We start from the raw sequence: 23,923 nt of genomic DNA, 5'->3' as shown, positions 1-23,923 counted from the left end.
CATTTATTCCTTTTATTTTATAAATATATATTTTTAAAATCATTATACTAATATTTTAAAAAAAATTAATACACGCAAATAAGATTCTCAATCAATAAAACACTTGTTTTTATTTCATAAATGAGTAAGATTTACGTATCTGATGAATCATTTGTATCTGCTTATGAAAATTTGGTGACCCATCAGCTAACTTCCCTCACTCACTAATTACTTAATCATTCTCTGCAAGCCAATTACAGCTACTCTCTCTCTCTCAAATGGCAACTGAGAATTACAAGTCGCTCGACGCCGTAACCGCCGCCGATATAGCGGCGTTGGGCATATCTGAGGAAGCCTCCGATCAACTTCACCGCCAGCTGGCCGGAATCCTCGAAATTCACGGAGCCGGAACTTCCCAAACATGGCAGAGCATCTCCAAAAACCTTCTCACACCGGACCTACCGTTTTCTCTTCATCAGATGATGTACTATGGCTGCTACAAACACTTCGGACCTGATCCTCCGGCCTGGTTGCCCCGCCCGTGCGTAAAATTGCTACTTATTTTATTTTTGGAATTTTGTGTGTGTTCCTAAATCTATAATTGGTGTGGAGTTATGCTTATATTTCTGTAATTAGGAAATGCTTTGAGTAGCTATTTCACTCTTTGCTAGTAAGAATGATTAATCAATGGATTTTAGATGTGGACAGCTTACAGCAAAGTGTGGCTAAACGATTTAATTAGGAAGTCATGTTAATTGCATGTTAATTTTTGCAAAATTACTCATCATATAACTCAAAGTTTAGGCGTTTGATGAGATGCATCAGATGTAAGTGGAAAACCTTCAAGTTCAAGCTTAAGACAGCGGCACGATGTTTGGTAGTTGAATGTGTTGTATCAGTAAAATCATGAAAATTTAGCACCTGAATTAGATTTCTCTCAGAGGCTTAGACATCTGGACTTGAATTACAGAAACAAAACATATAAGTATACTTGAAACATCACTAAGTCTATGTAATATTTTCGGCATGTTCCTAAAAAACTGGTCTTCTGCACAGTGATGGAGCAAATATGACTAATGTTGGCAAACTGTTGGAAGAGCATGGAAAAGAACTCTTGGGGTCAAAATATGTGGATCCTATTTCAAGCTTCCTTGATTTTCAGGAATTTTCTGTCTCAAACCCTGAGGTTGTATTTAATTGGTCACCATGATGTTTGATTCGTAACTATTATGCCACCTATTCTCCATTTCTCATTTTTTTCTTTTCACTTCTTTTTTGTTTATTAGATTTATTGGAAAACTTTATTTGTCAAAATGGGTATCCGTTTTTCAACTCCTCCTGAATGCATTTTGCGTGAGGATCCTGCTGAACCAGGTGGTATTTGGCTCCCCTCGGCAACTTCTAATCCAGCAAACAATTGCTTGACATTGAGTGATCAGAGGACCCTTGATGATGTCGCTGTCATATGGCGCGATGAAGGAGATGATGAATTACCTTTAAATAAGATGACAATCAAGGAGCTTCGTGCATCAGTTTGGTAAGATCCTTTTTAGTTTATGGTGACAATTATGTGTTTTAAAAGCTTTGGTGTTCATCGGACCTATCATGGTATCTATATTCTATACTATCAAAGTGAAAACAATTTTAAAATATACTGTACTATACTATTGAAACCTTTTAACTCACATCTTTCCTGACATTCAGTAGGAAGGTAAGTTTTGGCATATAACAATATTTTCCATGTACCAGTGAACCAAAAAAAGTTTGATTTCATTTATAAACTCTTAATGAGGCAAGAACCTTCCAACCTTAACCTGATTTGTTTTTGATGTATTCCATATGGCTTTATGTTAGATAAGTTATTTAGACTTATGTCGAGTATTATGTAAACCCTCTGTCCCACTCAAGATGGCCACATTCTTCTGTGGCACTTGGTTTTTGGTGGAGTTGTAGTGGAATAAAATAGAGAGAAAAAGGTAGTTAAATATTTGAATAATGAGAGATAAGTTTATTCTAAAAATAGAAAGTGGTCATCTTAGATGGGACAAACAAGAAAAGAAATTTAGTCTTCTTGAATGGGACAGAGGGAGTAGGTTTTTAGCTTTACTTTGAACAATCTTCTCTTATACCCTCTTGCTTATCAACTGCAAGATACACTGTAGTTTCATCTCATGGTTTCTATTGATTGCTATTTTTTACCACTTTCTGTTCTAGCTTATGAATTCATTGAGTTTTATCAACTAAATATCTGTTTTTAATATCAGGACTAGACAGTGATACTAGTCATGATCATTTGATTTCAATTTCTCTTCAACATCTCTAGAACTTATTCCCTCTTACACATGACGACTTTGAGTATTTAACTACTAGATTATGTGACACTTTGTTTAGCGGTTTCTTTGCAGGCTTGTTGCCCATGCAATAGAAACCTTGGAATTGGAGAAGGGCTCAGCGATCGCCATAGATATGCCCATGAATTGCAACTCTGTGGTTATCTACCTAGCAATAGTACTTGCTGGTTACGTAGTTGTGTCCATTGCTGATAGTTTTGCACCAGCTGAAATATCTGCGAGGCTCAAAATATCAAACGCGAAAGCAATTTTCACTCAGGTGCACATAGCTCCAATGCTTTAACATGCTGTGTAATTCGTTATGTGCTATAAATTTGATTCCTAGATGAAGTTATTTATTTCGTTGGCATATTATTCAAGAATGTAGTGATCAGGTTTCATTTGTTGAAATTTCGAGTACAAAAGTGTGCCTGTCATTTGTTACATCAGACTATTCACATTCAGCCTTTTAGTCATATCTTGCTGTAAGATGTATATTTTTCATGTTTCCTTTCATTCTAATCCTGCCAAATTTGGACCTTCAATCCCAGGATGTCATTGTTCGAGGAGGTAGAGAACTTCCATTATACAGGTTAGTTCTCATGTGTGTGTGTGTGCAATCAAGGCAAGGCAAGGGAGGGCATCCCCTTTTTATTTACAACTAGAGTTGTATACAAGCTCTACAATATATGGAACAGAATCAAACCCAAATCATTACTATCCTATACTTGCCTAATTATTTTGTATGATGTTCTAAACTATTATTGTACAAATCAACGACGATTGGTACCATATAGAACTTGAGTAGAATATGCACAAATGACTCTTTCCATGTCAATCTTACTTGCAAATTCAAAGTCCACGTTTATTACAAAAGCTTGACAAGATCATAGGAAATAGGAATACACATTTTATATGTAGTTATGAAAATTAACATAAAAAACTTAAGTGCCAGTGTTCGAATTTATTTAATATGTAGCTATTTCCGGCCTTTTATTTATCATAAGCATTCTCCATATCTAGCCTTTGCCAATTCTCTGAATACTCTATAGATATTTTAATCTTCCATGTGTTATTTTTCATGATACTTTTGTTCTACAACTGCAGTCGAGTTGTTGATGCACAATCACCGATAGCAATTGTAATTCCCAGTAGAGGCTGCAGTATCAGCAAGACATTACGTGATAATGACATTTCCTGGCAGAGTTTTCTTGAGAGAGCCAATGATTCCAGGTGAGCCTGCTAATTTCTGTATTTCTCTATATTATACTTAGCATTTATCATGCAAGACGACATTTTTAATGATTGTAGATTGGTTGGATATATATACTGTGAATGCAGATGAAATGGTATTAGTTATCTTGACATTCAATGATTTTACATCATTTTAAATAGACAAAATCAGTCGTGCTTACATTTATCAGAACATATAAGAATATCACACTATCTTTAAGCTCTCATACTAGCATAAATGTTCACTTGCAGAGAAGTTGAATTTATTGCTGTGGAAAAACCAACTAAAGCATTCACAAATATTCTCTTCTCATCAGGAACAACAGGTACATTCCGGTCAAAAAGTTACTCTAGTTATTTGTTACTTGCAATTTTGCAGTACCATGATATTGAAACGTGCATTGGCAGTACAATGTTACTCTAGTTATCTTTTGGTTGCAACTTTGCAGTAACTATTGTTTAAAAACAAATATCTTGCCCCATATCTATCTGGCATATGTGCAACTCAGCAACTCAACAATCACTGTGGCATTGTTGTTATGTTGTATGAACTCAAACTTATGGAATTGACCCCACCACCTTTTTCTCACCTCACCACCCAAGACTTGTCCCATTTTGCAGCTTACCCACATACCTAATCACCCATTTCTCCACTTGTGCCACTGTAACCACCATTTCTCTTACCTTAAAACACTACTTTTATGACACTGGGAGAGGTTTTTATGGAAATTATTAGTTGCAATTCTGAGACATGTGAATTAGTTTTTGTAGTTTGGCTGAACCATCTAAGATGCAGACCACATGGATATAATTTACACATTACAAAATTTGGGGTATTAAAACATGTTGTCATTCATCAACATTATTATAATAGTTGAAAATCTAGAAGCTCTTCTGTTTAAAATTGCTAAGAGACTTGCAGTTTCTACTTAATATTTGAGAAGCCTTGAAGCTCTTCTATTCTAATAATGTTGGGGTTTATTAAATATAGAGAAATGTCTTTATAAACAACGGTCTTTCTGAATTAGGGGAACCAAAAGCAATACCATGGACTGTTGCCACACCTTTTAAAGCTGCTGCTGACGGATGGTGTCACATGGACATTCGCAAAGGTGATGTAATTGCTTGGCCAACTAATCTTGGGTGGATGATGGGTCCTTGGCTTGTTTATGCTTCATTATTAAATGGGGCTTCAATAGCTCTATATAATGGATCTCCCCTTGCTTCTGGATTTGCCAAGTTTGTGCAGGTGATATTTGATGCCCCTTTGTTCTTTGTATCATTGTTAAGGTAGTTAGAGAAGAAATCCGAGTTAAAGACTTCAATTTTTTAGTCATAAGAGGATGTAGGTGCCAGAGAAAATGTCCTAAGCTTCGAAACTTAATATAATTGTCAAGTTATAAGTTTCCATAACCAAGTATGCAAGTGGCTTTCTATCTGTTCCACATATCAGCTGATAAGAAAACTCCTTCATACTCTATTAATTACTACTATGTAATAGGGAGGCATATATCCTAAGGTTCAGAAGAAAACTCCTTCAGCCGATAAAGGTTCATATCTTCTCAACTTGCTAGAGTATGGTGGATCAAAATCAACCTTAATCCTGTTTATGTTTCTTGATTCAAAAATGTGTTTATAGCTATGGCAACAATTTTATGAAAAATTATAATAAGTATTTAAGCATATGAATTACTTATTCTCTGTGATCCTTAGGGAGTAAGACCTGTTTTTGCTTCGGTATTTACCATCTGTTATTGTTGATTTTAAATCCAAACTGCACTTTGTAGGATGCTAAAGTGACAATGCTTGGTGTTATACCTAGTATTGTGAGGGCATGGAAAACTGCAAATTCGACAGCTTCTTTTGATTGGTCAACCATCCGGTAGGTGGAATTTAATTATAACTCATATTATTAATATGTTATTTTATTATATTTACCATTTGTTCTGTACTTCTGTGTTGTTTTGTTTATGATTTTTTTTTGGATTTGAGTAGAATAAGTTATTGGTTATAGTATTTTGACTGGTTTATTGCTGTGTTAGTTTTCCTTTACATGTTGCGAACTTAGCTTCTACAATTCTCTAGGAGACTGAACTGCTGGGAATTTAGTGTTTAGGCTTGACACTTCAAATCTGGACTACTATAAAAAAAATGGTATATTCATTATTGGCTTAAATTTAGTGAAGTCTCGTTTGCAATTTCTTAAGATTATGTACAATATGGTGAACTGTCTGTTAATAGAGTTTCATATCCAGAAAAATAAATTCAATGATTTTTAAGGGTGCTTCCATATATGTTTACAAGCTACTAAAACAGATTGTTTATATTTGGGATAAACAAATGGGAACATATTTGTTAGACTTGTAACCCGTTTGGTTGATTATCAATATAATTGTCTCATCATTGTGAACTAATCATAAAATGAGATTTTAAAAAACAATTAATAGTCTGAGAATAATTTTATGATGTGCATGAAAATGTTAAAATATTTGTAGTTTGGAAATGATTTTGAAGATTGAAGTCAACTTCAGGTTGGAACAAGTAAATAAGATGTATTTTCATGAGTGGAGCGAGCTAGGAATCACACCAGAATTTAACTTTTTGCAACCCATTTACATTTAGTTGATACTTTTTGAATTACTAAATATTGAATTAAGAGTAAATCACAAAAATCCTAAATTATTTCTGTAATAACAAAAAACCCCTGAACGATTCACAAATATGAAATGCATGAACTAAAAAAATGAACAAAAATGTCCTGGGTTGTCAACAGCACCCATCTTGTCTTGCTCGTTGGCCCTTCACTGCCTTTTCATAAACCTCTCCCGTCCGCACTGTTATGTATCATCTCTCCTTTAAGCATTGCGTTGCTGAGTGCTAGCGAGTATTATACTTTCAACTTTTTATTATTATAAGAACGCTGTGTTCGTATCAGCTGACTCTGCTCCTCATTTAATACTAAAATTGATTAAAATTCCATGCAAGCATCCGATGTGTCACATGATTTCTTTGACAACTGAAATTGAACTTGGGGATATTTTTGTTATTTGATTGATAGTTTGTGTATTAAATTGTAATTATGAATAGTTCAGCACAGTTTTGTTAAAATGAAAAAAAAGGTTTAGGATTAAAAGTTTAATTTACCCTTGAATAAAACCTATGCAGTTGAATAATTATTTTCTGCTGCAGTTGCTATGCATCCACTGGTGAGGCATCTAATGTGGATGAATACCTCTGGCTGATGAGTAGAGCTCAATACAAGCCTGTTGTTGAGTATTGTGGTGGCACTGAAATAGGCGGTGGATTTGCTACTGGTTCTTTGTTGCAAAATCAATCCCTAGCAGCTTTTAGCACACCTGCCATGGGCTGCAGTCTGTTTATTCTTGGGGATGATGGCTTTCCGATTGTAAGTACCTCTGAAAAATTGACTGTAGTAGTACACATGTATACCACTTCTATTTCCTTTCCATCATCTTCATGTTTGCATGATGCAATCTGCCATTTCTATTTCCATTTCCTTGCCATCATCTTCATGTTTGCATGATGCAATCCACCATTTCTATTTCCGTGTCCTTGCCACCATCTTCATTGTTTGCATGATGAAATCCTTTCACTTTGTTAATTATTTGTGAATTACAGAAATTTGAGTAAAATGAGAAAACAAAGTCGAAAGGGTTTAATGCTTAATAATCTGAATCTAAAGGAGAAAAATATCAATGTAATTAGAGCTAAATTAGAACTACGATAAATTAGATAATTTCTCAAGAATTGGGATTCTATTCTAACTTTACATGTTGCAAGCTGTTGAATGGATATTCAAAGTTTCCTGCATAGGACATGCCAACTCACAACTAGGTGATTGATTCTTTTTTTATGACAGCATAGGACATGCCAACTTCTATATATTGAGTTGATTTCATGCATATAAGGCTTTCATCATCCAACATACTCCATTCATTTCATATTTTGCAGCTTTGATGAGTTGTGTGCTACAGAAGATTTTGTTTTTCTCCTTCATTTCACAAGAGTTTGCCCACAACTTCATGCAATACCCAATTGTAGCATGCAAATATTACACCCATATATCCAATCTAGATTAGCAATCCTTCTTTCTCTTGTATTTCATTTTTCTTATAACTAAAATCCTCCAGGTGTGATTTATTAATCGGCCAGTGGATTAGATTATAAAAATAGCTCAATTTTTTTTTAAATGTTGGTAGGAGAGCTACAGTCAGCTATTTGTTTAGGAAGATGAACTAGAGAACTAATCCACCTGCTGAGAAAGATTGTTGCAGATGATATGGGCAGTTAATATAAGTTGGAGTCATACATAGCTTTCTTGGAGTAGTCAGTTTATACGTAGACTGAGATGTGTAATTAAGAACTAGGAATAGAATAAGAACTTAGGTAGGAAAGGACTAAATTTTTACCTTTAATGAAATGCGGTAAAAGATGGATCATCTGGAGATAGAGAGAGTGAAAGAGAGGAAAACAAAGGAGGCATTACTAATTTACTATCAAACATTTGCACTCTATTCTCTGTTCCGGAACTTTTACTAACATCTTATTGTTCTTTTCTTCAAAGCCACAAAACCAACCTGGAACTGGTGAACTAGCCCTTGGTTCGCTCATGTTTGGAGCATCTAGCTCGTTACTGAATGCTGACCACTATAGTGTATACTTCAAGGACATGCCAGTTTGGAATGGAAAGGTGAATTCTTTTGCTTCCATACATCTCTTGTATCAATGGCGAAATCTTCTGCGTCTTTACAGCTGATTTCCTCACAGGTTCTCAGGAGACATGGCGATCTCTTTGAGCGTACGTCAAAAGGCTACTACCGCGCACATGGCCGTGCTGATGATACCATGAATCTTGGTGGTATAAAGGTGAGTTGAAGCTTCACAAGCCTGTTTCATTAGTGCTGTAATTTTGGAATTTACTGAATTGCATATGGCGTGGTCTGTGTTTCTAGTCCGGGAAATATAAATGAGCTTCTGTGCTTAGAACCATATGCACTGTGAAATAATGTACATCCACTACTCAAAGCCTAGATCTATAAGGCGGGATGTAAACTGCTGATGGTTCTTCTGTTTTCTCGATTCAGGTTAGCTCGGTTGAGATTGAGCGAATATGTAACGCAGTGTGTCCAGATATCCTGGAAACAGCAGCAATTGGGGTGCCACCTTCCGGTGGAGGACCAGAGCGGTTAGTAGTTGCCGTTGTGTTCAAGGACTCTGACAAACCACAGTTGGACTCGAGTAGTATGGCTAAAATTTTCAATTCAGCCCTTCAAAAGAAGTTAAACCCTCTCTTCAAGGTACAATATATACCCTCTTTACAAATACACACAAACTTTATTCTGTTTTTTTTCCTGGTTTTGGACATGAACTTTTAGACCTGTCTCAAATACATGAACTTTACTCTTTCTTTGTCGATTTGGGGTTTGCGAAAAATTTCAAAAAAGAGTAATGTTTGTTTAATCGATGACCGATCTTCTGAGAGGCTGAAATTTGCAGGTGTCCGATCTCATACCCCTTTCTTCTCTTCCAAGAACAGCTACAAACAAGGTGATGAGAAGGGTTTTACGAGAGCAGTTCTCTCAAAGTGATCAGAATTCGAAACTGTGATGCAAAGGCCGTTGAACGTCTGTACACTAATATAGTTTACTGTACGTTATCTGGAGATATGGATCCGAACTTCACATAATACACCACAGTTAATAAGGTGAACCGAAAACATTTTTGTATTGGGGTTTCTACATTTTTTTAAGAATTCAACGAATAATTTCACCAAATTACAAGTTATTTACTCTGATGGCTCTTTTGAACTTCAGCGTTCTGATATTCGATGTTGCTCAGCTTGCTACATACCTATACAATCTTTTCGAAAGTTGTGAGCAAAATCAGAATTCGTCCAAACTGTGTATTTAACATATAGGTACGCACGATTCGTTTCTCATGTGAATATGCTTAAAAATAAGGCCCCTTGTATCTTGTCACCTATTAAATCAAAAGGCCCTAATGATTAATATTTTGGTGCAATACATATAGTTTTAACATCTTTGAATATGCTTAAAAATAAGGCCCCTTGTATCTTGTCACCTATTAAATCAAAAGGCCCTAATGATTAATATTTTGGTGCAATACATATAGTTTTAACATCTTTGAATATGCTTAAAAATAAGGCCCCTTGTATCTTGTCACCTATTAAATCAAAAGGCCCTAATGATTAATATTTTGGTGCAATACATTTAGTTTTAACATCTTTACGGTAAGATAGTCAGAGCCTTTGTCCTAGCGGCAAGGAGCTTGGACATTATTGTATGAGGTTGCCGAGTTCGACATCAGTTGTAATATCCTCCTTTTTATAGGGTTTATTTGTACACTTTCTTTATTTCCTTCATAATGACGAGGCAAAATGCGAATGAATTTCTTTACTAGTGTATGCTTTAGAAATCTTGTACAATCAAAACAGTACTTAATATTTTGTGACACAACAAGTGACTAACTTATATGCAACCAATAAAAAACAATTGGCCATATATTATAGGGTGTATTTATTTTACAACCAAAACCTATTCTAAGTATCTCTATATATCATCCCTTCGTCCTGTGTGGTAACCAACATTAACTGAAAATAGGGAGCAAGTTGCATATAACATAGCGCTAGAAAGCTGCTAGTATATGTTTTTCACTGTAAATGTGAGGGGTATTTCGAAACGATGAGATTACCATTTTGAAAGAGAAGATCAAACGTGATAGTTATTGTGCCTTTTGCAGTCGTGGTCGTTTTGATTATTCCTGAGAGCACAACAACCAATAGAGTAAATGATTGTAATGGAGAGAAGAACACAGGAGTTGAAGAGGGCAAGCAGCTTCCATTCTCTCCTAATGTTGTCTAGAACCGCCTTCTTGCACGTCTGGCATCCAAAGCATAGTTGTGCTTGGTCGTTGCGCCATATTCTGCAATCGGGATTGGCCACTGCCTGCCCCTTTTCTGGAATCTTCCACATTGTTTGGTTCACCAGCTCAAAGCCGCAATAAGTTGGTGGTTTGCAGCAACCTGACTGCATGCATGCAGGGGCGAACGCAAAAAATTAGTTCTGGGGAGCAAAAATCGAATTTTATCGTCAACAAGAGGTGCTATATGTCCACCAGAATAAAGAAATTATTGAAAATCAATTTAACAACTGAATTACTTCTGGGAATTTATTCAAAATCGATCTCATACAGGTTCAACTCATTTAAACTCTTGCTTCATATTGAGGCAATAAACATAAACCTCATTTAAACTCTTGCTTCCTAATTATAGTCATGTAGGAACTCATTTGTAAAAGACTACTACTATTCAATACTTTTGTCTATTTAAGTACCTTAACTAACCGCTAAAGGATTATTGGACGTGAATCTATCAACTAATAGCGAATTCTGATTTTTCTTGTAATCATTAAAATTAGTGTCTACATACATAATCGCTCATATATTTTTTATTTTTTTACAAAACTAAAACTGACTTGATTATTAAAAGTTTAAAACTTTAAAAAATCCTTTTCTGCATAACTTGTACCACCTATATCTGCTACCATAAAGACAACTTTGCTATGCGACATCGTCAATTTTGATTTTGCTAAATTCAGAGAATATGAGTTTTTGTGTATTTAGACACTGATTTTACATACAATTGGTGGATTTACACCCAACCAATCCTGAAACCGATTACTCCAAATAATAATTTATGATAAAAAAATACCTGAATTGTAGATAACTTTCGCTTGTAAAACTCATCACCTTTACTCTCAATAACATTGCAAATCTTGACAATCACCATACAGCTCCTGATCTCGTCCCAATTATCAGAGGTAACCAAATAATTCTTGAGCCACCATGAATAATGCCCCACGCTCTCACTCTCCCATCCAAATCGAGACAATGCATCTCTCGACCTTTGTTGGTCACCACAATCGTGAACAATGTAAACACTGTGAGCCCCACCATCAACACGCACAGCGAGATCAAATACAGCCACATGAAGAAGGCCACGCGCCAGCACGACCCCGCCAGCCCCGCCAATGACACGGCCATCACCGCACCTCCCACTACCAGGAGAGGCACGCGCAGCGACCTCTCGCACGACCTGCCTTTCATGTATAGCCATAGAGATGTGCAAATCACGCACAATGACACCGTGAGTGTTAGAAAGTTTATCAATGTGATTATGCCATTGCATACGCGAACCATTTTTTCCTTCTTTCGTTCGTGCTTGGGGGGTTCAGACCACTAGAGAAAACGGGTGAAAACTCGAGGATCTGAACACCAAATAGTGCGACCTCGTCTTGTGACAAAGAGGTCTAGGGTTCGAATTCGACCGTTTACTTTCCCCAAGTTGGAAGTAAGAAAATGAGATTTAGGAATATTGATGGTATTTTGAAAACAAAAATGGCCTCGGGTGGGGGTTATAGTGCAGCCAAATGAGGGTTTGTTGCATTAAACGACATCTATGATATATCCAAATTTTGGATTAGTATTTCATGGAGACTAGATCCTCCATCATTTGATGCTTTTGGCATCCACTCCACAAATTTATATCTATATTTAGAACATTTTGTTTGGGTGGGGACTGTGACTATTGCAAATTTTCTTTCTTATGTTAAAATATTTTCTTAAACTTTTAAAACATTTTTTAAAATACTCCATTAATTTTCTTAGAAGACGACATTTGCTTTAAACCCCATTTCCCTTTTCAAAATAAATATACCTCGAGACACACCTTTCCCATTTAAAACGTGATTTTTGAAGAAAAAGCACGCAAATTTTCATAAATTCATATTTAATGCAATGAATCAATATTTTTAAATTAATTATGATTTGGCCTAAACATAAGATACTATAATTCATAATTTGACCCGCCTTTATTTATTTTATTTACTTGTTGGAGTGGTTCACTGTCTGGCCCGAGTAGTAATAAATCACAACTTTTTTGTGATTCTTTAGCGATTTTGAGTTACTACTTTTATAGCCATTCCTATTTACCACACAGCATGATGAGACACAAAAGACAATAAACATCCTAAAATCAAACCCACAACATAATGAGATGCAAAAGAGACAATAACCAAACTTGTGATGCTAACTGAATCAATTAAATAAAACAAGTATCGTGAGTAGTTGTTAAGATGATAGACATACGATTTAAATTAAGTTGGCTGTGGGGTGCTCCAATTTTGTGGAACTGGACCGTTGTCGTAAATGACCTCTCTATGGCATGACCAAACGAGTTTTATTGCTTCTGGAGTTCCGATTCCAGCACCTCTTGGATCTCCAGCAGGGCCAAACCAATGGTTCTGTGGAGCTCCTGTTGTTCTTGCTCTCAATCCAACATATGTAGTCCCATTAACCGAATTTCCAATTATTTTCTACAAAAATTAATAGAAGAAAAATAAATTAGTTATATGATAAGGAAAGTCAAGAAGAATGATTCGAAAATAGTAGTAATAAATTTAGTCTTACTTGTATAAACAAAGGATCATTAGAAACAACTGCAGCAGTTAAATGTGCATGCATTCTTTCAAGTGCATTTAGTACCAATGCGAGCTGATTCTGTCTGTATTCTGTGACAACCTGTGAATGGTGATATGTATGAATACGAGTCAAAGCATCTATGACTACATGGATACGTGTAAACCAATCAAGCAGGAACGGACCGAAGATTTCTTTGGCTTAGTTATCGAAATGTTATTTTACCTGGAACGGACCGAAGATTTCTTCTGTTACCAGATCATAGGTTTCTTCCTTTAATATTTCTTCAAGTGGAATAAACACAGCGGTAGGTTTAATGGCACCATATACTTTTGGGATAGAATGGTTTTGTAAAGCCTCCCCACCAAATAGAAGCTTTGATCCATTTATCTTAAGTAGTTTGTTCAAGTGATCCAGCATCACTTCAGTTGTCACCTGCAAATAGGAACACACAACACATACACATTAGCAATAGAAATACCAACTCGTCTTTGTAAGAAATATAACCAACTTGTCCTTGTAAGAAATTGAAACAATATTGTTAGTGCTGAAATTCGAGAAAAATCTACCAAAGGTTTTGTATAGCAACTTTTAATCGGATAACTGAGTATAGGAAACAAGTGTAGAGAAAAAAGAGATGAATGGGGAAGGCAAGTACTTACAGTAAGAACAGGGCCAATGGTAAGATCCTCCAACTTCCTTCTGTCAGCAAGACCGCGTAACTTCTCCAAGAAAGAACTTTTACCCCAATTCTGTTGAAGACTTAAATAGTTAAAAGATAGTGGTTTTCAACAGGTAAAAGGTGATCTTGAAGTTTAAGTATCATCACACAGTTTTTACAATGGTTTAGCATAAATAAGATCACCATAATATACATAGGAGTACAACATTAAAGGTCAACAACAAAAGTTACGAACAGAAGACTCATTGGTGCTTACTTCGTGAATGAATAGAATCGATTGTGCTGAGCACTTCTGCCCACTACATGCGTACGCATCTTGATCACACACCCAAGCAACATAGTCTTCCTAGAAAACAAAAACACAATATCCAAAATACTTAAAGACTTAAACTTTGTATGGTAAAGTGCAAAGTTTGGGTTTGGAAGCACAAAAATGTATATTAAGTTTTAAAACCTCTTGTACGTCAGGCCCAAGAATCTTCCAGTCGAATCCCGCATCTTCAACTCTAATACGCCCACCGAGATCAATAGCTAATTTCTCTGCTACCCTCGAACTACCGGTGAAGAGAGTCATGCGTGGTTTTCCCTAATAACAAGGTATATTAAAGATAACACAGTTGCTAATATAAAATGTTTTTATAAAAGCATATGGCAAAAAACAATTGAGCAATTATTTCTCTTGCAAAAGCTTTAACATTCTCAGTAACCAACAACGGAATATCCACACACACATGTGATCTTATTATATATGTCGATTGAACAAGAGCATAAGGAAAGTTCTTGTGGTTCTCTCACTAGCATATACCTCCATGAGAACTCTGTTCATAGTAACTCCATCCGAGTTTATGAAGTCAACGTCCTCCAAAGGCAACCCACAAGCATGGAGCAAACGTAGCATTTGTTCCATAACAATAGCCACCTACAAATGTGTAAAGAAACAAATTACTAGTTGAAGATAGCCAAGGGATCTGAAATTGATACATAGAGAATCAAAGAGACAGTAGCTAAAACTACATACAAGGACCACTAACTCCAGATTATTCCTATCCCCAAAACAAGTTGAGATTTATGCCAGTCACAATATATGTTACCCCTTACCTTGCTATCAACTTTAAGAAGTGGCTTGTTTCCCATATAAAGCGCCCCCATCAACTGAAGAAGTGGAATCTCCAAAGGGAAATTGAAAGGAGTGATTATTGCAACCTGCAGAAATCAGCTAAGCATAACGCTTAGTTAACAAAAATTATATATATTTATTGTGATTCAATAAAGGAAAAAGTAGGACTCACCGGGCCATATGGCCACCTAAAACCATGACTTTGCTGACCTAGATGATTCCCAGGTACTCCAAATGACCTAGCCAGGAACCGAACCTGCCAGTGTCGAATGAACCAGATAAAGCCTCAGTCACACATTTCAAAATGTGAAACTTATTAATTATTAAGTCTCAATCGTGGGATCACTGCGGTACCTGATCACCACAAAAGTTCTCCAAAAACTTCTGTGTGACAAAAACTTCCATAAAAGCTTGTTGGTAACTTTTTGGAGACACCCTTTGTATCAGCTTGGCAAAGAAGTCAGAGACCTAGAAACAAAAAAATGATCATGAGAAGTCATTGGTTAACTTACATGTTACATTAGATCTTCTTCGAGTTAGACTTAACCTCGGGTAGGGCCAGCTTGTGAGCTGCTTTTGTTGTAACGTCTCCAAGCATGAGGTACCTGAGACGCAAGTTGTTTTTATGTTAGTTTCAGTAAAAAGAAGGTTGTAAGTGAAACAAAACAGCTACTCGAAGTCTACGTAAAGGCGAAGATAAGAACAAGTCTGAATACTATAGCATGAAACTGCGGAAGAAAAAAGACCAAACTCGAAGATAATGATGTCAACGATTAACCTTTCTGGTGCTTTGAATGGGTTGTGTAAACCATGTTTGGGGCACTGTGCCAAGCTCTCCACAAAAGGCTGCAAAATATTAACAATGACAAGAACATTTTCAAGGGAGATACTTCAATAAATTCAGATTATCTAGGATACGAATCCGACTTCACCACACTAATGCCTCACTTACTAAATTAAGATACAAAAGGTACACAAGAAAGGGGAGGTTGTGAGCCTGCCTTTATTTCTTTCTGATTCACTTCAGCAACTTTAATGAAAGATTCACCATTCAGAGGATCTGGGATGGTATTCCATGTCGAAGATCTTGTCCAACTTCCCTGCACTGGAAAGGAAAACAACCACGACATTGTCTTACTAACACATCCACATGAACTACTAATTCCATTTCTAATAACAATAGCACTACATTGTACATAGGCGATTAAGGAAATTATTTAGTAAAGTAAGAATCAAACTATATTTTTCTGCTAAGGATAAATTATAATCAGCTCAATTCTTATTAAAAACTGAATTATCAACTCAATCCCTTCCAAAATTATGTACCTAAATTGAGCACTTCAGCCGGTTGAGAGGCCGATACTTCCTCAGCTTTTACAGTCGCAAAGGGGAGTGAATGAACATATCTGCAGCCACAACAAAATTCACAATACCAGTAATCAAATGGCAAATTTATTGACATGTTATTATTACTAATAAAAGTAGCCATTTTTGCTTTCAACATGTGACAGCCATAAAATAAAATAAAATAATTAGATCATCAACGTCATAGTTTTGATAAAATAGTAAGCAATTTTAGAAATAGAGTGGAATTATTTTGTTGAGCAGGAAAGAATTTCGGGTAATGTCTACGTTTTCTCAATCAGCTCTCAGCTCTCTAAAGGTTTCTCTTGGCTTGCCCTCTGAATAAAGTGTATCAACAAAATACAGAACAAATAAAACTCATAGCTCTCACAGCTCAATACCGCGTTTGCATTGAAATTAATTTCACCTTTTTGATTGAATTCGAAACAGCCTTTGGCCGATTCGAAACATGGCGATGCTGCCGTAGAGCGACGGCGGTGTCTGCTCGACCGGAAAGATAGGAAGAAGGAGAGAAAGGAAATGGATTTAGCAAGTTTATTGCATACTTCAGTTGGCAATCAGCATATTATAATGGTGAAGTCATCAGTTCCCGAGATTAATGCTTAATCACTATGAAGATTGAGAGATATGCTGGACCAATTGAATGTTACCAAGTCCAACTATTTTTAATTAAATAATTTGGAGTATATCGTTAATAATTAAGAAATTATCTACATAACCCCAAACTTTACACCTACGATCCTACGCAATTCCTTCACTATAATTATCCTAAACTTCCTAAATTATGGATATCACCACGTTTATTTTTTATTGTTTATATTTAATTTTTTGATTAAAGGATTAAAGTACCTCTTAAATACAAGTTACAACAACCGTTTGTAAGGAATTAGGAGTGGAGTATTAATTTCAGGCGGTAAGATTACATCAAATTATCAAATACTCCATTTTCAGTGGATTACTTATAGCAACTCCAATAAAAAGGTAAATGAAAGATGTATATTATCTATTTACCTTCTCAAAAATTGAATTATACTTTTAAAAAAAGTAATACATTTCAAAGAAAAAATGTACTATCATTTAAAAAAATAAAATAATAGTAGTATAAAATGTAATAACTTCTCAAATATCTTTCTCATTGGAGAAAATTTTTCATGAAAAGAAGCCAAATATGGTAGTTATATGATTTTACATTTCCATTGATGGAGGGGTAAAGATACTTCTTCAAAATGAGAAAATATATTATACCTTCTTAAATACCTTTTCCCCTTGGAGAATGATTTTTCATGAAGAAAAGATAAATATTGTAGTTATATGACTCTACGCCTCCATTTACCTCTCTCCTTAGAAATGCTCTTATACAACGATTGAAAATATCAAGAAAGGTCATTCGAATTTTAAACTTGAATAAATTAATTAAATTCAATTAACTTATTGACGTTATAATGAATAATAATAATAATAATAATAATAATAATAATAATAATAATAATAATCCATAATCCATAATTTAAATTATATTAAAATTTGCTAAATAAATTACTAATTAAGAATATAAAAAATAAGGATAATAGTAATTCTTATCACAATTATTTTAGTATTACTATAATAAGTAGTACTCCCTCCGTCCCGCTTTAGCAGTCTCATTGACTTTTCTGTCATCTTTTTGTAAAAATGATAAAAAATAGTTAAAGTGGAGAAATGGTAAAATAATAGAGACAATAATGTAGATAAGACTCTTCTCTATATTATTCTTTTTCTTAATTTACCATTTCTCATCTTTAACTATTTTTTATAATTTTTACAAAAATAGGGCAGAAAAGTCAATGGGACTGCTAAAGCGGGACGGATGGAGTAATAACTAAGCAGGATTCATAATTTTAAATTACTACCTCCGTCCCCCTAAATTTTGACACACTTTGACTCGGCACAAACTTTAAGAAATGTAACGGAAAGTGAGTTAAAAAAATTGGTGGGATGTGGGTCCTACTTTTAAAGTACTCCCTCCATCTCGGATAATTCATCTCACTTTGACCGGGCACGAGTTTTAAGAAATGTAATGAAAAAATAGTTGAAAAAGTTAGTGGAATGTGGGTCATACTTTTATATATTAATTTTATAATAAAATGTGAGTATGAATGACTTAGTGGGATATGAGGTCCATTACTAAAAATGGTAAAAAGTAAAATGGGACAAATTATGTGGAACAGACCGAAATGAAAAACTGGGACGAATTATCCGGGACGGAGGGAGTATTAGTTTTATAATAAAATGTAAGTAATAATGAGTTAGTGGAATATGTGGTCAATTACCAAAAATGGTAAAAAATGAAATGTGTCAAAATTTGGGGGACGGATGTAGTAATTTATAAAATTTTAATTAATTATTAATTTATAATATAATAATAACAATAATAATATTGAAATGAAAAAGCATAAGCTCAAATAGTTAATGTCAATTGCTGGATTTAATTACACAAGATGTTAGATGTTCAATTGGATTGAATATCATACGATTGACTTGACATTTAAAGAGGGACAATGGTTACATTTAATCTAAATTAACAAGGTTAATAAGGTATATACGCCAAATATTAAAAAAAATCAAAAATAAATTATACAACTATAAATTACTTATTAAACCCTTTGATGTTAGAGATATTATATCCCAAAATCATGACCCTTCTACATACAAGATAGTAATCGATCAAAGTCGTATGCAACTGAGTAATTCGAATCAAATTTTGGATGAAATAAATACTAAATGGAGTACTAAAAACTACTCAAAGTCGTATGTAACTGAGTAATTCAATCAAGAGTACCAACTTCTTTGTAGTAATATAAATGAGGTTGACTGGTGCCTTATTTAATTTAATTCAAACTACAATATCAAATAAATAATTAATGTATGAATACTCAATTATTTTATTCTATGCTTCTTGTAGATTATTATCCATGTTTATTTCGCCTTTGTAAGTACAAAAAATAAAGAATTTTAGTGCTGAATTTCAGATCAGATTAAATTGGCCTCGAACTGATATGTGGGTCAACTTAGATTCCAATCTTTTGTAACCGTGAACTAATGGTTCAAGGCCGATTGAAACCGGAACCGAGCCCGTGAACACTTCAAACAATATAGCTTTGATACCAGTAATGCCCCGAACCCATGAGGGAGAACAACTAAATCTAGCAAAAGCATATCACAGGTCAGAAATGTGGACTAAGGTTCAAGGTTTAGAAACTCAAAAGGGGTACATTAACATAAATTTCAAGTTACATGTAATGTGGACTACAACACCATAATCCATAGATTAGTTGCTTAAATAGGATTATTTACCGAAGATGGCGCAGTTTGATGTATCATTTTGTTGTGGATGAAGAACGCTTGCAATGAGAATCACTTTTGAATATGTGGACCATTATAAGTTCCTGGGCGCATGTAGAGGTCATCGGGTGTGTCAATCTCTGCAAGCCACGCATACTCCTCTTCTTTCTCGATACCACTTTGATCGTCTTCAGAGGCTGCAAAATCCAATGAGGTACTCATGGCTCCCTTCCAAATTCCACGCGGAAGTTTTAATTCCAACACAATAGTTTTGCATAAACTTTGACTAAAAGCTACTTACAGAAGCTGGAACAAGAATAATCGCGGTAGTAAGAGCATCTCCGGCCGGCATATTCATCATATGGGGGAGCAAGGATGTCGAGAACTGCACAAGGAGTGAGTGCAGTAAAACAATGCAGATTCCCTCCACTCCTTGGATACAGAATCGATGTGCTACATGGTGCAGTTAGAACTTTATCTACAACCAATTTAGCCAGTCTGACTGAAACATAGCACATGAGTTGAAAACCATGTGAATAACACTGAAGAAAAACAACAAATATTCATAACACTCGACCTTGCCCAAGAAAAAGACGCCACATTCTATTTTATCTGAGCAACCATTAAAAGAAATTAATGCATCATTAAAACAACTACCATACTGTTATAGTGAGTTTCATCACATACATCTGTACAGCTTAAAACAGAGAACAAAGCTATCAGCAAAAAAAAAAGTTGTGAAGTTCATGACTGGTATTGTAGCCTACAAGCAATGGGGTATTGCCGTATTGGGGTGAACCAGCAATTTGTAGGTTCATCCCATTGCTTGTAGCAAGAAACTTCATAAATGAAAAAGAACACAGCTTTCCCCATGTGATCATGGATGCAAAGCTTAATAAAGCATATCCAATGTCTATGTACCAGCATACCACAGCCTTGCAATTTTGCCAGTCTCTTGTCAAAATGCAGTCAATTTTCCAGAAACCATCACCTATTATAAAGCTAGAAGTTGAAAATATCATTGTAGGAACCATATGAAAATATTGAATTTCCTTAATATCCAGATGGTATTCATTCACAAGCCCTTTGCCCCATCTAAATCAAAATCAACTATATGATAGACCTTAATGTTTGACCCATATCTTTTGTTTGCCAGCTTAAGCTGAACATACGAAATGAAAAGAACCGTGTTTATGCTGACCTTATGACGACCAGAAATGCCCAATAAATACTCACAAACCAATACAATAGTTTGAACAAATATTGGTGAGAATATGTTGCCAAACAACAATGGCAGCCAGCAGCTTGATTCTTTGTGGTTAGTTTCCTTATTTTTATATATTCAGCTTATGTTGTTTCAGTTGACTCATAGATGGGGAGCAGGATCTCTAAGTTGAACAGATAGTCCTCTCACGATGGTGGAGGGACTTGTCTAGGATTCCAGATGTTTCTTGGAATCAGTATTTGTGCTGCTCGGTAAACCTCATTTAGGTATGTTTCTGTTCTTCTTTCAGTATTTCCATTTGATAATTATCAGTTTTTCAGGTTCGAATAATTTCTAAGTCTTTTACTCACCAAAGATTTGATACGACCTGCAAAGTGACTTGCATGGAGGTGGTAGAGAAAGGGAACGAAACGGTATGGCAAAGATCAATCAGTGGCAGCCATAAGTAAAGAAAATTAACAAAATCAACAGGATTGTGGTCGCCCTCACCTCCTCACCCCACTCATAATTTGCCACCAACTTATGGCAACCAACTCCAGGCTCATTCTGCCGTCAGTTATCACATGTATCTGGACCATCATGCGCAGGGTTTTTGCCATTGAGGCTCCGTGCCTTAGTCTCAAGATTCTGATCATACAAACCCAATGGTGAGGAGGCCTCCTCAAGCATTGGTCCCCCTCCCATGGCCACTGTTTCCCGTGAGAACAGGGCAGATTGGGAGGGGAAGTAATTATTGCAGATTAAGTCATGCTTGCCAGGGGGAAAAACCAACACCTTGATACATTAATATTTCCCTTATTTTATTAGTTATTTGATTTACTTCTTAGTTACACTACAAGTTTTCTCATGGGCTATTTATTTCACAAATAGTCAACGCACAGTGGCAGAGAGACTAGCCTAGGATTTTGGTTTTTCTTGAGCAAAGTTTCCTCCTGAGAGTTGTGTTTGTTCTTCCATATTTCCTTTTAAAAAATAGGTTTAGTTCTTTTTGGATCAAATTGCTTCTGCCTCTTACCCTATCATAAGAGCCCAAGCCCAACAAATGTGTTCAAAAGTAAGGATATTGCCAAAAGGACAGGAAAAATCTGCAGGAAGGACATATGATACATCAAACATAGGAATAAACCTGTAGAATGCTCGGTCCCCTGAATTTTTCTGACGCGGGGTGGCTCTACCCAATCATATGCTTTAACATGCAAGGAACCATATAAGACTTTGCTCAACACAGTCATACCGGGATGATCATGGAGTGGAATAACAGAAGAAGTTGGGAAACAAAACATGCACATCTGCAATAAATCCATAAAACCGCTTAAACAGTCATATATGAAGTGTAAAGTACTTTATTTTACTAGTTCTAACAGATTACAATTCCGCAATCTTATACACGAATGAGGCAGAATTGTCCAGAATCTGAATAAAATTGCTGGTGCTGGAGTACAAATAGCTAGCAAAGAGTAGTTAAGGGTTTCCATAAAGTTCAATCAATGAACTACTTTAAAATAACGGATAACCAAATAACAGCCTTGCAATATGATTATATGAGATAAGCAAATAGATTTTCTTCGGCCTCTTCAGGTTTCCATTTTGATGTCAACATTATATAAAGATTGAAGAACACTAAATTGCAACTGCAAGTGACATAATTAGTAAGGACCTTGGTTGCAAAATCCCAATAGGCTTCAAACATCAAATTACTCAGATGATGAAGACGTTGGACAATGTAAACCACAAGCAGAATGAAGAAAGAAAAGCTTTTGTATGCTTGCATAACAAGGCTATAAAGCAAACAATAGTCGAACAAAGTTAAAGCATACCGTGAAATTTTTTCCTTCATGTATATCCACATAAGTTAGCGGTTGTGACCAGCGATCTACTCGGTTGTATGAAAATATTCCAAAAGGACCATGACCTCTGTCATCCTCTTTGCTAGCATCACTAAGGCCAACATCAGCAGGTCCAATAGTGTCTGCAAAATTAGTATGCTTATAATTTTGCAAACATGCCACCAATTACTTGAGATGTTGTATGGTAGATATCTGCAAAACTGTGAACACTAAACACTTAAAACACTGCTTAGTAGGCATCTATATGATTCCCCCAAATCCTAATAAATGCGGATGAGAACTCACAGCTACGAGCTTATATCATGCATAACAATAACTACTGAAGCACATCTCAAGAAAAATATAGAATTTCAAGAGGAAAAACTGCACAAAACTGAAATAAAGAACAGAACAGTGAGGCCATCTAAAAGCAATTAAGGTTGCACAACTGCTCACTCAAGAAAAGCTAAGTGGGTCAGGCACTGCAAGGCAGTTTGGGTGAGCTTGCTTATAAGGTATCGAGAAATGTTTGGAAAAATAAGCTTTGAAACAACTTACAAAACTGTGAAATTAAACTCCAACACCTTATAAGCTTCCCAATAAATCAATTCATCAACCCCAACTATCTTTCATAATCCTATAAGCAACACCCAATTTATAGAATAAACCTATTATTATTTGTAATTTCCAGCATATACTCTTCCAACTTCATTTCCCTTCAATTTTCTCTTGCTAACTCATAATCCCCTCTCTAGAGCTCAATTATCCAAACACTTTGACAATTTATAATCCCTACAAATATAACAAGAGCTTTTGAAAAATCTTATATAAGCTATTGGAGCTTATAAGTTCTCTAATAAAAGCTTAGCCAAACACCCTTGAGTCATAACTGTTTATCTAGGCTCCCAACAAAAGTACTAAAAATTGATGAATTTAGGTTTTCAATGCCTTGAAAACCAGATTGAAGAAAGTTAAGATGAAGAAACTCCCATGTCGAACGAAAACCAGTATACATATCCGTTGCAGAAGACAAAATCCATGTAAAGAATCGAAGGAGAACTCTGGAAGAGCATACCTAGCAAAGAAGAAAGCTTGTGAACGACGGCGAGAGAGGGCGGAGAAGCGGCTGAAGGCGTGAAAGCCTCAGTGCAGAGGTCGTAAAGAGATTGAATAGCGGAGGAAGAAGTTTTGTTGTTGTTGTTGGTCATTGCGTTGAACAGCCTTTTGTGGAAACACATTCCTCTGTATGGCTAGGATTGCAGATTTGTTCACCTCACTGATTCTGCGATCACTTTGCTTTATTTCAGGTGAGGCGATGCAGTAATTATC

The 23,923-nt window shown here is 35.5% G+C and overlaps 4 protein-coding genes across 5 annotated transcripts; 1 reads left to right on the top strand and 3 right to left on the bottom strand.

The window, feature by feature from the left end:
- Positions 1–162: 162 nt before the first annotated feature.
- On the top strand, positions 163–9,351 carry AAE17 (acyl-activating enzyme 17). Its single transcript, XM_089059616.1, has 14 exons — positions 163–520; positions 1,036–1,165; positions 1,266–1,516; positions 2,385–2,589; positions 2,861–2,901; positions 3,417–3,542; positions 3,795–3,868; positions 4,571–4,791; positions 5,330–5,424; positions 6,732–6,948; positions 8,128–8,253; positions 8,331–8,429; positions 8,648–8,860; positions 9,060–9,351. Exons 1-14 carry the CDS (start codon positions 258–260, stop codon positions 9,168–9,170), a joined length of 2,172 nt encoding a protein of 723 aa, XP_088915742.1. The 5' UTR covers positions 163–257; the 3' UTR covers positions 9,171–9,351.
- Positions 9,352–9,974: 623 nt separating this feature from the next.
- On the bottom strand, positions 9,975–12,522 carry LOC125188893 (tetraspanin-8). Its single transcript, XM_048085983.2, has 2 exons — positions 11,293–12,522; positions 9,975–10,609 (listed from the first exon to the last, which is right to left on the bottom strand). The coding sequence occupies exons 1-2, from the start codon at positions 11,767–11,769 to the stop codon at positions 10,292–10,294; spliced, it is 795 nt and encodes a 264-aa protein (XP_047941940.2). The 5' UTR covers positions 11,770–12,522; the 3' UTR covers positions 9,975–10,291.
- Positions 12,523–12,651: 129 nt separating this feature from the next.
- Positions 12,652–16,842, bottom strand: LOC125188892 (putative aldehyde dehydrogenase). The gene is made up of 15 exons (XM_048085982.2): positions 16,629–16,842; positions 16,184–16,263; positions 15,859–15,962; positions 15,636–15,703; positions 15,405–15,462; positions 15,212–15,325; positions 15,030–15,113; positions 14,839–14,943; positions 14,546–14,659; positions 14,195–14,326; positions 13,997–14,086; positions 13,721–13,810; positions 13,284–13,493; positions 13,050–13,160; positions 12,652–12,955 (listed from the first exon to the last, which is right to left on the bottom strand). The coding sequence occupies exons 1-15, from the start codon at positions 16,670–16,672 to the stop codon at positions 12,737–12,739; spliced, it is 1,623 nt and encodes a 540-aa protein (XP_047941939.1). The 5' UTR covers positions 16,673–16,842; the 3' UTR covers positions 12,652–12,736.
- Positions 16,843–19,451: 2,609 nt separating this feature from the next.
- LOC125188894 (2-aminoethanethiol dioxygenase, putative (DUF1637)) lies at positions 19,452–23,918 on the bottom strand. 2 transcript variants are annotated; one of them, XM_048085985.2, is made up of 5 exons: positions 23,670–23,918; positions 22,586–22,737; positions 21,895–22,057; positions 19,845–20,045; positions 19,452–19,771 (listed from the first exon to the last, which is right to left on the bottom strand). In XM_048085985.2, exons 1-5 carry the CDS (start codon positions 23,830–23,832, stop codon positions 19,734–19,736), a joined length of 717 nt encoding a protein of 238 aa, XP_047941942.1. In that variant the 5' UTR covers positions 23,833–23,918; the 3' UTR covers positions 19,452–19,733. The 2 variants fall into 2 exon arrangements, with proteins under 2 accessions (XP_047941942.1, XP_047941941.1); XM_048085984.2 differs by having other exon boundaries at positions 19,452–19,740; positions 23,670–23,915.
- Positions 23,919–23,923: the final 5 nt, after the last annotated feature.

The sequence above is a fragment of the Salvia hispanica genome, chromosome 5, assembly GCF_029641045.1.
Source record: "Salvia hispanica isolate PSC_SH4W2 chromosome 5, Shi_PSC_v1, whole genome shotgun sequence".
Lineage (NCBI taxonomy): Eukaryota > Viridiplantae > Streptophyta > Magnoliopsida > Lamiales > Lamiaceae > Salvia > Salvia hispanica.
This window is presented reverse-complemented; position numbering and strand designations above follow the sequence as displayed.